At 48.4% G+C, this 14,413-nt stretch overlaps 1 protein-coding gene across 1 annotated transcript; it reads left to right on the top strand.

The window, feature by feature from the left end:
• The first annotated feature begins 12,188 nt into the window (after positions 1-12,188).
• On the top strand, positions 12,189-13,256 carry LOC142993515 (neurogenic differentiation factor 2-like). Its single transcript, XM_076144275.1, has one exon. It carries the CDS (start codon positions 12,189-12,191, stop codon positions 13,254-13,256), a length of 1,068 nt encoding a protein of 355 aa, XP_076000390.1.
• The last annotated feature ends 1,157 nt before the right edge of the window (positions 13,257-14,413 follow it).

Genomic DNA, 14,413 nt, shown 5'->3' with positions numbered 1-14,413 from the left:
AGTCACACAACCCCGCATTCACAAACCCCCGTCCTGGACTGCCTGAAATGCAAAATAAAATGATAAAATAAAATAAAAAGGAACTGATCTGTGTTCTGGTATTCAGTCACTGGTCTGGCATAGCCTCTAGATCTGTGAAATAGGAGAGGAAAGGTTGCCATCTCTGATAGAATTTATCAGTGTGGTTCCTCATAGTGCATTTGATTTTCTCGAGTCTAAGTAAGTACATTGTATCCTTAAGCCATTGCGAAATAGAGGGAGGGGTGAGGGATTTCCAATGTAGGAGCAGGCGTCGCCTGGCAAGCAAAGAGGTGAACATGATGATTTCCTTTTGTGGGGTGTTAAAACAGTGTAGGTCATACGGAGTACCGAAGATGGCAATATAAGGGGAGGGTTGAATTTGTATTCCCAATATGGTGGACATTGTGTTGAAGTAACCCGCCCAGTAGTTGAAGAGCCTGGGGCAAAGAAAAAACATGTGGCTTAAGTTACAGTGAGGCATTGAACATCTATTACATTTGTCATCTACGTCTGTGTACATTTCGGCCAATCTGGCTTTAGAGAAGTGGACCCTGTGCACGACCTTGAACTGGATGAGAGCGAGACGGGCACAGGATGAGGCAGAATGCAGATTGCGTATGATATCGTCCCACCAGTCTATGTCCAGATGGAGTTCGAGTTCAGTCTCCCAAGCAGCCCGTGTTTTCGAGTGAGGGGGGGGGGGGAGTTTTGGAATTGGCTGCAGGCAAAGTGTCTGATTTGCAGGTACTTAAATAATTGGTTAGCAGGTAGTCTGTGTTGAGTTGACAGCTTGTAGAAGCTGTTGAAACTGCCATCAGAGTACAGGTCAAGGAAACATTGTATGCCTTGGGTTTGTTGTTGTGAGGAAAGATGAAGAAACTGATGCAGTTGTGTAAGAAAATGAGGAAGAGGAAGAACACAAAGAGACAAATCCACCTTATCAGGGAAAGTGACAGGCAAAACCAAATGAGACTGATATAGGATGGAGGAAGTAGAGCGGGGAGGAGGAAGGAGGAAGGAGAGGAGGCAGGTTTTCCTTTGGTGCAGAGGAGGAAGAGGAGCGGGGCCGTGACGGAGCTGCTTTCAGGGCCTCACATGGCTCACAGGGACTCTGGATAGTGGAGCTCTGTGGATCTGGCCTGGGAATGAAGGAGACGAGGAGGAAGAGGAGGAGGAGGAGGAGGAGGAGCAGGGTGGGTGAAGGGGCTATGAGCAAAGCGGCGCCTCATCAGGTAGCCAGTAACTCTTCCTCGTTCCCCCCCCCCCCCCCCCCCCCCCCCCCCCCCCCCTCGCGGCTCAGAATTCTGCTTTGTCTTGGCTTTGATTGAAAGGAAACACAGACTAAGTGGATGTTAAATGTTCCTGCAGAAATGAAACCTGCTGCCAACTTGATTGGATTCCAGCTCCGATTGCGTAACTCCAAACGTGCATTTGGCAGGAAATGAACAGTATTTGATGGAGAATGTGTGATGAGCTGCTGTTTAAGGAGCCAGATCACTACAAGGCGCTTAATTAAACCTGTGATGGCGTAATTACTGTTGCCAAAAGAATAAACTAGCTGAGAAATGTTTATTTATCAGACGTGTCAGTGCGGCGGTGAGAGACGGGCTCGTTTGGCGGATCAGGGGGACGTCCTCCGAGTGCTTTTCTTTCCTTGTTTTTTGACGTTTGGACAGGTTGTTAGTCCTCCTGTTCTCCATCTGTATAAATCAGTCGAGATCCTGGACTCAGCCTGCTCCTGCTGCAGTATGCTGATCGCTTCATCGTTCCTGATAGAAAGCTGTCATCGTCTTCCCATCCTGGAAAAACAGCAGCTGAGATCTCGGATAAGCGACGCTAGCGTAGCGGTTCTCAAACTGCGGTGCGTGGACAGCAGATGGTACCTTAAGTGTGTGGAAATTCTCTTCAGTCGTTACTCGCTGAAAATAGCTTGTTGTGATGTTTGGTTGATTCCTGTTACTTTTCCTGGCGTCACACTCGCTGCTTTGTCCTCTGCACACACTGAGCAAGTCCACAGAGCGGACCTGACCTTGCTGATAAAATGTAAACACATCCGTTGCTAAGGCCGTCGCCACGCAAAGTAACATCTTTGTTGCTCATTGGGAACAAAAATAAGACAGGACGGAACGTTCTGGGACATCGCGGGAAGTTGCCTTAATGTGTGTCTTACTGGATGTGAGTCAAATAAATAAGTCCCCTTGTGGTAAAGGGCGGTATGGTTTGGGGCTCAGGGGTTTAACACAGATTAGATTCCATCAGTAGGAGGCGCTACAGCGATACACAAATACAATCTGAGTTCAGAAAGGGCTCAGAAAGATCCATAGTCAGAATGTAAGAAGATAAATCTCCCCATGTTACTGTCGTCATGTTTAGATTACAATATGAACTGCCACAAGCTGTTAATATAAGCTGAAATATGACGAATAAGCACTTTGACGATTGGTACACTGTGTCAAACACGATAAAAATAAGATTTACACCTTGCGGCACAGTTAGGAGCGGGTCTCCTTCGCTCCTCGTGTGGATTAGTGAAGAAGACGAATTGTCAGGTAAGCATTCAATCCAGCAAATACAAAGTGTCAGAGCAGCAAAGGCATTATGGAAGATCCCCCGGCCGTCTGTCACAGGAAACCAAGCCACTCCACGCCGCCGCCACGCTGACAAAGACAACAAATTGGCCTAATTGCAAATCGAATGAATATTCCACAGTTTATGAACTCATTTGCACATAAATGGCTTAACACAGCACATCACCTTCCTTCATTGTCTGCTGCTCTTCATCGCTTTTGCCTCTCTGCATGTATCTGACTTGATCCTGAATTTGTCTTTCCACTGTCACTAGAGGCACATTGGCGTGTTTTTTGGAAATAGGTTTCAGCTTGAATTGGATAGCAGTAAGTGTGTGTGTTTGTGTGTTTGTGTGTGTGTGTGTGTGTGTGTGTGTGTGCGCGCGTGAGCCTCTGAATAATCCTGATATGTCATCTGTTCTTGTTGTGATACTGTTGGAATCTATTTAAGGGAGCATCTAAATGCAGACGCACACACACACACACACACACACACACACACACACACACACACATACACACACACACACACGTCTGTCTCTATTTCTACGGCACTTCTCTGTGTTTCTGTTGTTTTCTGGCATTTGGTTAAATCACCACGTTGAGAAGAACCAGAAGAAAAACCTCCCCTACACGAATCACGCTTACAGGCCGAGAACTCCAAGGTTCAGGCTAAGCAGCACAGGCCGGAGACGCACTGGAAACAATCCAGCTCGGCTCTAATGACAGATGAAAAGTGTGTAACTCTATCCACTCCTAAAAGGGGCGTCGCACTCCATTTGCCCGTCAGGAGGGCCGGAGCCAACAAAAAGAGCCTCACTGGACTCCTCAGACCCCCGGCCTGCTGCACAGAAACCAGACCTGCACTCTGATACAAGCACAGATAGAATATACACCTATAATCTGAAAAATCCTCTCTTTCACCTCTCATTCCCGCTTACACCTGCCAGGTGCTCTGCCCGGTAATAAGCCGATACATGCACGAGGCATTCAAGGACAGAAAATCACTGTAAAAGGTGAAATATTCCATTAATCAGGATCACAGAGGGGCTTTGTGCCGTCGTGGCAGGTGTCCTGGTGATTCTGCCGTGCGCACAGAGAAGCATCGCTGGTCTGTCAGCACCAGAGCTGACTCCTCACTCATCCACCCTCCATCTGCTTATAACGCTTAACAATCAGGCGCGGCTCACCTGAACCCGCCGCTCACCTGTGTGCATATGTTTGAGGGACTCACGTGACCCTTGACCCTGCTGATCTCAGCTCTGTTTTGCAGCAGTTGGATTGAGCTGCAATAAATTGTACACATGCACCATCTGCTGTAGTGCTGATGTAACTACAAGGCAGCAGAGTCACACGCTCACTTTCCCCACATCCATGCAGGGTCTGTGTGTGTGTGTGTGTGTGTGTGTGTGTGTGTGTGTGTGTGTGTGTGTGTGTGTGTCTGTGAGTCAAATCATCAAAAACAGGAACGTTTTCCTTAATTATGCATGCCAGAGGAAGACGTACCCAAGACTGTGTGCAGAACCTCGTGCATGAAAATTACCTTAGAAGAACAGAAGGACAAACAGAGACAGGATTATAGACTCATCATCAGATGCCAAGGAACTAATATCCATCTGGAATGTGTTAGGAAAAGGGTGACACAGCACATGATGGGATAATCCCTCTGAAATCAGCTGGGGCAGAAGGGGGGGGGGGAGAGAGAGAGAGAGAGAGGGAAAGTGGGACTGAATCACAAATGACAAAGTGAATTCAGCAGAGTGGAACGAAAACAGGTTGGACTAATGGTTGAGAACTGAGATCTAATCCCGATTTAAGTGCTTATTTCCACAGGGACCTTCAGTGCTTTGAGACGATTACAAGAAAGTTTAGTAAATTGTGTGAAATCAACAAAGATCAGGACTGAAACTTGATCACAGAATCTTCACGACCGTTTATTTTTAACTAGCCAACAAACAAAACTATACATCCACACTGTCTGCCCTTGTTTGCATACACACATATACTGTACATTAGAAGCTGGTTGAAGGAAAATGAGTCACTAAGTGACAGTGATCGATACATTCCAGTAGAGGGCAGTATTTGGTTACATTTGGCTTCCACTACAGCTCAGCCTGGGTTAAGAGTGAAGAGAGAGGAAGTTGAAACAGAAAGTGAGATGCTCATTTATTATGAGAGCAAAAGTTAGAACGTATGGAAATGATGAAAAAAAAATCAAGATAGAGAGAAGTGGAAACCCTGCAGGTGATGAGGCAGGAAGTGGAGAGACGAGGAAGGAAGTAAACACCAATCAAGGACGTAAAGACGACTGGACAAGGTGGAGAATCTGATATTTGGGGCAGAACTGCTGTGAGGGGGGAAACCAGCTGACGGGAAGACAAAGGTAGACGTCAGAAAATGAGGACAGACTTCCATGAGTGTTTGTGGGGAGTGATGATGTATGTGTGTTTGTGTGGGGGTGGGTGTGTGTGGGTGGGGTGGGGTGTTTGAGACGTAGCAGGTGGAAGACATGGTGGAGGCAGAGGCAGAGGAGGACGTGGCAGTGGGGCAGTGATTTAATTAGCACCCTCTACCCCCTCCAGCCCTTCACTCATAGCATCAATAATGCATGGCCCCCTTGTTTCCACTGCCATAATTAATCCTCTCTTACTATAATTAAAAGCCAAAAATCCCACAAGATGGTTCAGCTTGGCCGGGCGCGGGTTGGGTTGGCACGGGAACTGATGGAAAACTCCAGAGCCACACACACACACACACACACACATACACCCTGTGGACTGACGGGACAGAGAGACCGACAGAGGGACAGACAGAGATGTTGACAGGGAGATCGATACCCGGCACAGTGACTGAGACTTGGAGGGATCATGTCCAACACACACACACACGAGGTGCAATATGCAGACAAATCAGGTGAATGGATTTTGGTTGACAGTGCCTTGGATATGAAACAATATGTGTGCGGTGTGTGTGAATTACACTTTATGAATGAGGGAGAGAGTGAGTGAGAGGGGCGAGCGAGCAAAAATGCTAATGTTCCAAACCTCAGTCACACACACACACACACACACACACACACACACACACACACACACACACACACACACACACACACACACACACACACACACAGAGGCATACTTACACAGGCATTCTGTTCCCAGATGAGGTTTGTTTCCGCCGCAGCCAAACCACGGGGAGAGAGAGAGAGAGAGAGAGAGAGAGAGAGAGAGAGAGAGAGAGAGAGAGAGAGAGGTGGAGCTTTCTGATGCTGCAATTAGGACCACACTGTCTGTGCAAGCAAACAGGAATGAATATTTCAGTCTCCAGGGGCACCTATATGGCAAGGGGGGTGGTGGTGGTGGGGGCCTGGCACACCTACAGGCACACACACAGATATTCACACACACCTACTGTACACGGATACACAGCTCACCGCCAGAATCATTCACCTCCCCAAATCGCAGACGCCACAATTATCACATCAGAGGATAAACGATGCCAGCCGCTCTGCTCACTGAGCCGCTGCTCTTCTGCTCTATAACGGTACAAATATGGATCAATAGGACAAATTGGTACGCGGCCGACGCTTTTTCCTTTGTGAAGATAACTGTGGCGAGAGAAAGCGAGCTTGGCCGCCTGCCAGGGAACAACACAGTTGGCAGAGCAGAGGTCATATTTCATATGCAACCTAAATTTCATCGCCTCTCTGCTCTCTTCCTCCCTCCTCTTCCTCTCTCCCTCCCCCGCGCAGACACACTCACCCTGTCACCCCATCAGCTCTTCACCCACCATTATTTTTTTGTCATTTTCTTTTCTTTTCTTTCAACGCCGCCTCCTCTTCCTCCTCTTTCTCCTCTTCCTCCTCCTCCTCCTCCTCTTCCTCCTCACAGCTCTCCCTGTGCTGCTTGGTTGCTTGTGGATGCTCCTCCTGCCCCTCCGTCCTCGGCCCCATCTCCACTTGATTTATCGCTCTGAAATACCACTGCACTAATTAGTCAAGTAATTAATTAATAGGCATTTGCATTTGTGCATATGCAATTAGGGGGCTGGAGAGAGGAGAGTGCAGATGGGGTCCGGGAGTCTGGTGGGGGGAGAGGGGAGGGGGGAGGGAGGGAGGGAAGGAAGGGTGTGTGTGTGAGTGTGTGTGTGTATATGAGGGTTTGGGTGTGTGTTTTTTTTTATTTCATATTTATGCCAGTGGAACTTTGTAATTCTTCCAGAAAGACAAGCGAAGTGCAGGTCATCACCCCACACACACGCACACACACACACACAGACACACACCCTGTCTGACAGAGTGAGGAGAGGGAGGGGGGGGAGATGACAAAGGTACGGAGGTGTGGCTTGATGACTTTGAGAGACTATTGGGTGTCATTTCACCACAGAGAGGAAGAGTGATGGAGACTCTGATATCTTAAAGGGGAAGGACTTCCATTTGGAATTTCTGCCGCACGTGTTTAGCCTTTGAAAGAGCACAGCAGGTGGCCCGTACTTAAGACTAATCCACATACAAACAGGATGCAAAGTCATTCTAAAATATCGTAATTCTGAACAAGCTCTCCTCCGGCATTTCAATATCAGATCAAAGCCTCCCTGATTGGAGTCGCCTGGAGCCCGTCGCTGGCTAAAGCCGTGCTGTTGACATTTAGCATTTATTTTGGCAAGGTGACCTGAAGGTTGTTTGGGACTTGTTGAGAAGCATCAGCCCCCCATGGCCGCAGCCTCTGCATCCTCCCTTCCTCCGTGCAGCTGAGGTAGGATAGGGCAACGATTTGGCTGGCAGCGAAGCTTGATGCCCCTCTTGCCTCCTCAACCAACCCCACCCCAAATCCCCTCCGCACACACACACACACACACACACACAACCTCCCCACCACGGTTTGGGGTAGTGCCAGGTTACCATCCCCTCGTCCCATAAGGGATGAGACACATTAGTGAATGTGCAGCATCACGGCTCCCTAGCCACAGCTGCCACACTACTTGTGACCCCGGATGTGACCCCGCACCTCCCAAATGTTCACCCACCCTCCTGTCCCGATGTGGCGGAGGTAGAGGAGAGGTAGGGGTGATCCCAAGCCCAAGGACACCACGAGTCTCCATCAGCTATTTCTCGGCCTCGGGTCCCAGCTCCCTCAGCCTGTGATGGGTCTTCTCGTGCCAAGTTGGACCTGGTGGTCATCAAGCTCATTTCTCCCACATTAACTCCACTAATGTCTGCTAAATAGAGAGATCTCCGAGCTGGGATGGAGACAATGCAGAGGGTCCAGGACTCGCGCGTGTGTGTGTGGTGCCGGCGGTGGTGAGGAATTCATAGTCTTGCATCAATGCCACGGATGTGCCAACATGCCTCGTCCTAAATCTCGGGCACCTCTGCCAGCACCGATTCCCCGTCATCTCAGCTACACCCCCACCTCCCCACCCCCCCTTGTCTCATTTGTCATTCCTCCCTAGTGGGCCTGCACACCTGGGTCTCACTCCCTCTCTCACCCTTCCTCTCACCGTGTCTCTATGTGGCTCTTTCCCTCTCTGATGCGCACCCCTGCAGGCGCCCCCTTCTCTCGGCAGCAGCACCCACACCAGCAGCCTGAGGAGCACACAGTCAGACACGGTGCTACCAGCAAAGATCTGAGCTTCACACTTAACCACGTCAGCACCGGTCCACACACACAAACACACACCATTCAGCTGAAGCCCGCATGACGTGAAAACCTTTCCTCTGTCTGTGTTTGTGGGTCACGCGTGCCCGTCGCTCTGCCCACAAGAGTCAGAACAAATCACCATTGGTTTTGGTTGTCGTTCCTCTGAATACATTGCAGCATAATTTGATCCAATTAGGTAAATAAATAAACAATATGCCTTCTGTTCCGTGGCCTTAATGCACTTATAATGCATCCCCATCCCCCTATACCCCAACCCTGCCTCCTAACAGGGGCTGCGGCGGGGAGTAAACCCACGTAAAAAGCAGTTTACGGCACCTTTCATTAGCTTAATAGAGACTAGTAAAGATGGAATGTGATGTTTATTTATAATAGTCATAATTGTAAGTACTTTCAGAATATATGAGATCAGGGATTTTTAAAGAGGAGTAAGTATAATTGATTGCTTAAGTACACATGATTTTATAGTGGTGGTTGTTTGATGGAAGTCGTTGTAATGCCACTATGACATCCTGCAGCATTGTGTGACTTATAGGTGGTGTGTGTGTGTGTGTGTGTGTGTGTGACCCTAAGGAGTGATCACAGTCACACTCCTGCAGTGGGTGAAGCTGAAGGTGGAGGTGAAGGTGCACTGACCTGATCACACGTTTCTTTATCTCTTCTCTCCCTCACTTCCCTTATGGTGACTTGTGGCTTTGCTGTGATGTTTCATTCCTTTTTTATTCTTATTTTACTGCACCTCTGCTTTTAATTGTATTATAAAAATGAGCGGTGAGTTTTGGAAGCGGGTGTGAAAACGCTCATGTTTAATTAGAAATATCCCGCGTCCCTTGAAGCGGCAGCACAGGTCAACAATGATGAGTTTTGTTGTTCCACCATTTTATTTTCTCCCTCTCTTCGGTTTTTTTTTCCTCCTTTTTTCTGGCTGTGTGAGCGGTAGCGCGGTGACAGATGGCGGGGCCCTCCTCCTCCTCCTCCTCCTCCTCCACCACCAACTCCTTCTCTCTCTCTCACTCTCACTCTAACTCTCTCTCTCTCTCCCCCTCCCTCTCTCTCTCTCTCTCTCTTCCCCCGGGAGGGCAGATCTCTCTGAATGCGGGCGCATGTCAATCACCGGGCTCTCATGTGATGGCTCTTGCCGGTGACGTGCCAGCCATATGGGCGCTGGCATCACAGCCGTAGCTGGTATGTAACCCCGTCCCCGGTAGCTCACGGTTGCCACACGCACACACCCATACACGCGTTCACACACACTCTCAGACAGTCACACACACATACACACACACACACACATATACGCAAGACTCGCGTTCGATCTCCGGCTTGGAAGGTGTTGAGCGGCAGAGCAGCATCAGCACCGGTGAGGAGACGCCGCGCTTCCGCACAGACACGGCGGACACGGTGAGCGTGGGTTCGCTCCCTGAAGATGGTCTGAAAGTCACGCGCGTGATTTTATCTCTCCCACCCACTGTGAAGAATAAGAAGAGAAAGGAGAAGAAGAAGGCGAAGAAGAGCGCGAGCCGAGGTAAGTTGTATAGGAAATTAAAATAACAAGAAAATGTGTTTCGGTTATAGCGACGCGATCAAATTAAAGGGACGTTCATTCACTGTTTTACTGTTCGCGGACGCTTTTATGTGCGATTTTCCTCCTCCGTGTTTACTTTGAAAATGTGAACTGAGGCACGGTTATCTATATAATCTTAATTCACTTGGGGGGGCGTCAGGGGGGTGGGGGGCGTCTAATTGCTGATACAGGGACTTCTTAGCGTTGTGATTTATGTTGGTAAGAATGCGAGGTATGCAGGCTGTTTACTGCGTCTATAAGAGCACACACAGCCAGGTTACATATGGAATATAGGAGATGTATGGATGTAGATGGCATCTCATGTATGCCAATTAATTGGATTTCCGTATGGACTCGCTCTCACACATCGCTGATCTCTCTCGCTCTCTCGCTCTCTCGCTCTCTCCCTCTCTCTCTCTCTCTGTCTCTGTCTCTCTCTACCTGTCACCCCATCACTCTCTTTCTCTTCATGCCCTTCAACTTTTAACATCCAAATCTGCCTGCATGCGTGGATTGTAAAAAAAAACACATGAGATCAGGTATGGAGTCACTCGTCGTGGTTCGTGGGTTTGGTTCAGTTCGGATGGTTCGCGGTCCTGCGTGGGGACACAAACGGGCCCGTGTATTAAACGGATCCGATCGGACACTAATTTGATGTAGAGATTCCTGCGTCTGGACGTGGAATCGCTCAGAGACAAAAGAGCCGGAGAATGCGTGGCGGGAATCTCCCGTGGAAACGATCCTGAAATCGGCCCAGTCGTCTCAGGCAAGCAAGTCCTCTTAATATGGGAGATTTATTGATGATTTTGTCGATGATTTGCACGTTCAGTCTGGGTGTAAAATGAAAGGGTGGGACGGCGCCATAGACGGTGACAGGCGGCGTGCAGCGTGATTTATCTGTGTTTGCTGAGTTTTATCTCCAACAATTAATCTCCACACACACACACACACACACACGCTGATACAGTCACTCCCTCCACTGATGCTACTGTGGAACCATTTAGCTAAATAGATTTTTTGTGTGTGTGTGTGTTTGACGTGTTGTGTTTTTATATTTAACGAGGGCTAAAGGGAAACAAGCGCCTTCCATCTGCAGATACACGGGCAGATCTCACACTCAAAGTGCTCTGAATCACGCACTCTTGCATAGTGAATTACCTGTGAAATCTATTTGCTGTCGGCTGCACGCTCTGTTAATTAAACGCGGTTGTGTTCCTTCCTTCTAATTGATCAAACCTCCTGAGCCTGAGATTTAAAAACGAGATTTTCGCCCCCGGCAACCCCCCGAGATAATGAAGCCAACCATCGCGGCCCACCGTACACCGAGCAGGGCTGCGGGTCTGTGTAGAAGTGATTGGGAGGGAAACATGTTGGAGGGAGGGGAGGGAGGGAGGGGAGGGCGGGGGGTGAGCGGAGGCTGATTGAAGCTGTCAGAGATCAGCTCGTCTCTCTGTGGCATTTCGCTCTCTGAGGGCCAAGGGACAACAGATACTAATCAACTGGTAGGCTGATCGATTGAGTTTATTTATTGTTATTTATCAATGACGAACCTTAAACGAATTATTATTATTATTATTGTATTATTACTGTATTATTATCATCATTATTATTTTAGCTCGATTGCACCTGATATTCCTTTATTATAATATACAAAAATGTTATCTAAGGCATAAACGTTGTTATTGTGGCTCAGGTTATGACGTCATATTTACTCTTTGAGACATTTTGTTGAGTTTGTATTCGTCTCTAAACTCTAATTTAATAACCAGCGTGACTTCTTCGAACGGAGCCTCAATCCAGCCTATCAATTAGATCAGGGAGCAGAGGTGTGTGTGTGTGTGTGTGAGGGTGTGCGTGCGGATGAATAGTGCTGGAATGCAGCCAGGAGTGTATACGGGCGTCAGGAGGAGTGAAAGTGGGGGCCCCCATGGGACCTGTAATGTGGCCCCTGCCGCTGGGACCCGCTGCGAGAGGACGCGACAGGGCACACGGATGACAGCAGGGAATTAAACGGGTCCCGTCTGGCTGTAACCCAGAGCTGATCTGCACAGAGGAGGGATGATTTTAGTTCGTTAATTTTTCCTTCTTTTTTTTTTTTTTAAAGATGAAGAATTTTTATTTAGTAAAGAATCAGGGGTCAGGGGCTTTTATCTGATCTAATTAACCTCAGCGCTCATATCCTTAAATGAATGATCCTTAATTTGGATTTGTGTTGTTCTAAATTGTGTTTTTGTTGTCTTGAATTTTTTTTTTATCACCCGGAATTCTACAGTAATCAAACGAGTAATATCTCAAATCTCACATCTCTTCGCTTCGTGTGCTTTTCTGTGAGGCCTCATTTTCCATTTTCTCCCCGTTTCTCCCTCCAGAGCCAACATGTTGACACGGCTGTTCAGTGATCCCTCGCTGCTCCCTGAGGTGCAGAAGTACTCCGGCTGGGCAGACGACAGCGACGGCGAGGATGGGGAGATGAAAGCCGAGGACCCCCAGGACGACATGGAGGCCTCGGAGCTGGACGAAGACAGCCAGACTCACTCGGAGCACGCCGGGGACGACGAGGAGGAGGACGAGCCGGAGGGAGAGGAAGACGGGGAGGACACAGAGGGGGACAGGCCCAAGAAACGGGGGCCAAAGAAACGCAAGATGACCCAGGCCAGGGTCGAGCGCTCCAAGGTGCGCCGGACCAAGGCCAACGCCCGGGAGCGGACCCGCATGCACGACCTGAACTCTGCGCTCGACAATCTGCGTAAAGTGGTGCCCTGCTACTCTAAAACGCAAAAACTCTCCAAAATCGAGACTCTCCGCTTGGCCAAGAACTACATCTGGGCCCTGTCGGAGATCCTGCGCTCCGGGAAAAGGCCGGAACTGGTGTCCTACGTCCAGACTCTGTGTAAGGGGCTCTCCCAGCCTACCACCAACCTGGTGGCCGGTTGCCTGCAGCTCAACTCCCGCAATTTCATCACCGAGCAGCAGTGCGCGGACGGGGCCCGGTACGGCTCCAGCTCCTTCTCCATGCACTCCTACCCGTACCAGTGCGCCCGCCTGTCCAGCCCGCACTGTCCGCCGGGCTCGAACTCGCATCACCCGCTGCGGACGCACGGCTACTCGAACTACGACTCCGTGTACGGCGGGAGCGGGTCCCCGGAGTACAACAGCCCCGAGTACGAGGGGCCAATCAGTCCGCCCCTGTGCATCAACGGCAACTTTTCCCTCAAGCATCAAGGCTCCGCGTCCCCCGACACCGAGAAGGGGGGGTACCACTACTCTATGCATTACTCCGGCCTGCCGGGCTCCAGACCCGCCGGGGCGCACAACCTGGTATTCGGCTCCTCGGGGGCCCGGAGCGGCATTCACTCGGAGACCGCCCTGCCTTACCACGACATGCACTTACACCACGAACGGGCCCCCGCCTACGACGAACTCAACGCGTTCTTTCACAACTGAATCGACACACACACCAGACACATATCGAGCGTCACCTTGCAATCAACCAATCAATCAATCAATCTACAATCGATCTATGGCACATTCTTGGACACGCTTATCCGCCCGGATGGAGGCATTCTGAGAGATGTTTCACTTGTTGTTATTGGTGCTTATGTTTTATTCATTCCATAGGACTTTTTGCTGGATTGTCACAGCCAGTGGAACTTCAATCCACGTGTATTTGATCCACACACTCCTGTTTTGGGGCAATAAAAGGAGCTTAAATCTGTAACAATGGGGATCGATAGAAGGGATAAAGCATTAATATAAGAAACTGTGAGTATAAATTGTCAAAATGAGAAAATATCCATGCCTTTTGGACTTGTGTTTGCATTAGTGGTTGTATGTATTTTCATAATTATGGAGTCAATCGCTACAACACAACATGACAGTGGTTTCCTGAATTGGAAGTCAAATATACAACAATTTAATGCAAGTCACATTTAGTCGCTTGTATTTGGGGTGGATGTGATTTTTTGGACACAAGGGATGATGATAATGATGATGAAGATGATGATGATGATGATGACGATGGTGATAATGATGATGATGGAGAAATGCTGACCTGAGAGAATAAAGTGCTATATAGTCATCTGCTCTCCAGATAATCAATAGTTTCGCATCTATGCAAAACCTAAACCAGAGCGCAAAGCGAAGCACCGAGGCCCACACACACGCACACACACACACACACACACACACACAATGGCTGGTTGGCCAAAATATTTTAACATTTGAAAAACAAAACTGATATAAATGAAGGAAATATGACTTTTTCATTCTTTATTCTTCTTTCTCCATACGTAACTGTTCTAATGACGTCATCGCACTGTGTTTCTGTAAATCAATTTTGGTTTAAATTCTACCTATTTATTTGCGACTCGCACTGTTCAATACATTATTATTATGATTATTATGATTATTATGATTATTATTATTATTATTGCACGTATTTATTGTGTTGTTTTTGTAATGAATGTTAATAGTCTATGAAACGATGGGGTCCATGTGTTGCTGAGCATTTTTTCATAAGAATTCAAGTCTTTCAACTTTGTATTCAACCAACTGTGTGGTAAAATAAAACGACAATAAATGAAACTGTGTCACTTGATTGA

This window comes from Genypterus blacodes, unplaced genomic scaffold, assembly GCF_046128005.1.
Source record: "Genypterus blacodes isolate CSIRO-AG114 ecotype Tasmania unplaced genomic scaffold, CSIRO-AGI_Gbla_v1 ptg000028l_1, whole genome shotgun sequence".
NCBI classification, from domain to species: domain Eukaryota; kingdom Metazoa; phylum Chordata; class Actinopteri; order Ophidiiformes; family Ophidiidae; genus Genypterus; species Genypterus blacodes.
The sequence above is the reverse complement of the archived record's forward strand: the minus strand, read 5'-3'. Positions and strand labels throughout refer to the sequence as shown.

What these genes read in the sequence shown, in the direction of transcription:
- LOC142993515 (XM_076144275.1), top strand. Translation starts at nt 12,189, where the DNA reads ATGTTGACACGGCTGTTCAGTGATCCCTCGCTGCTCCCTGAGGTGCAG.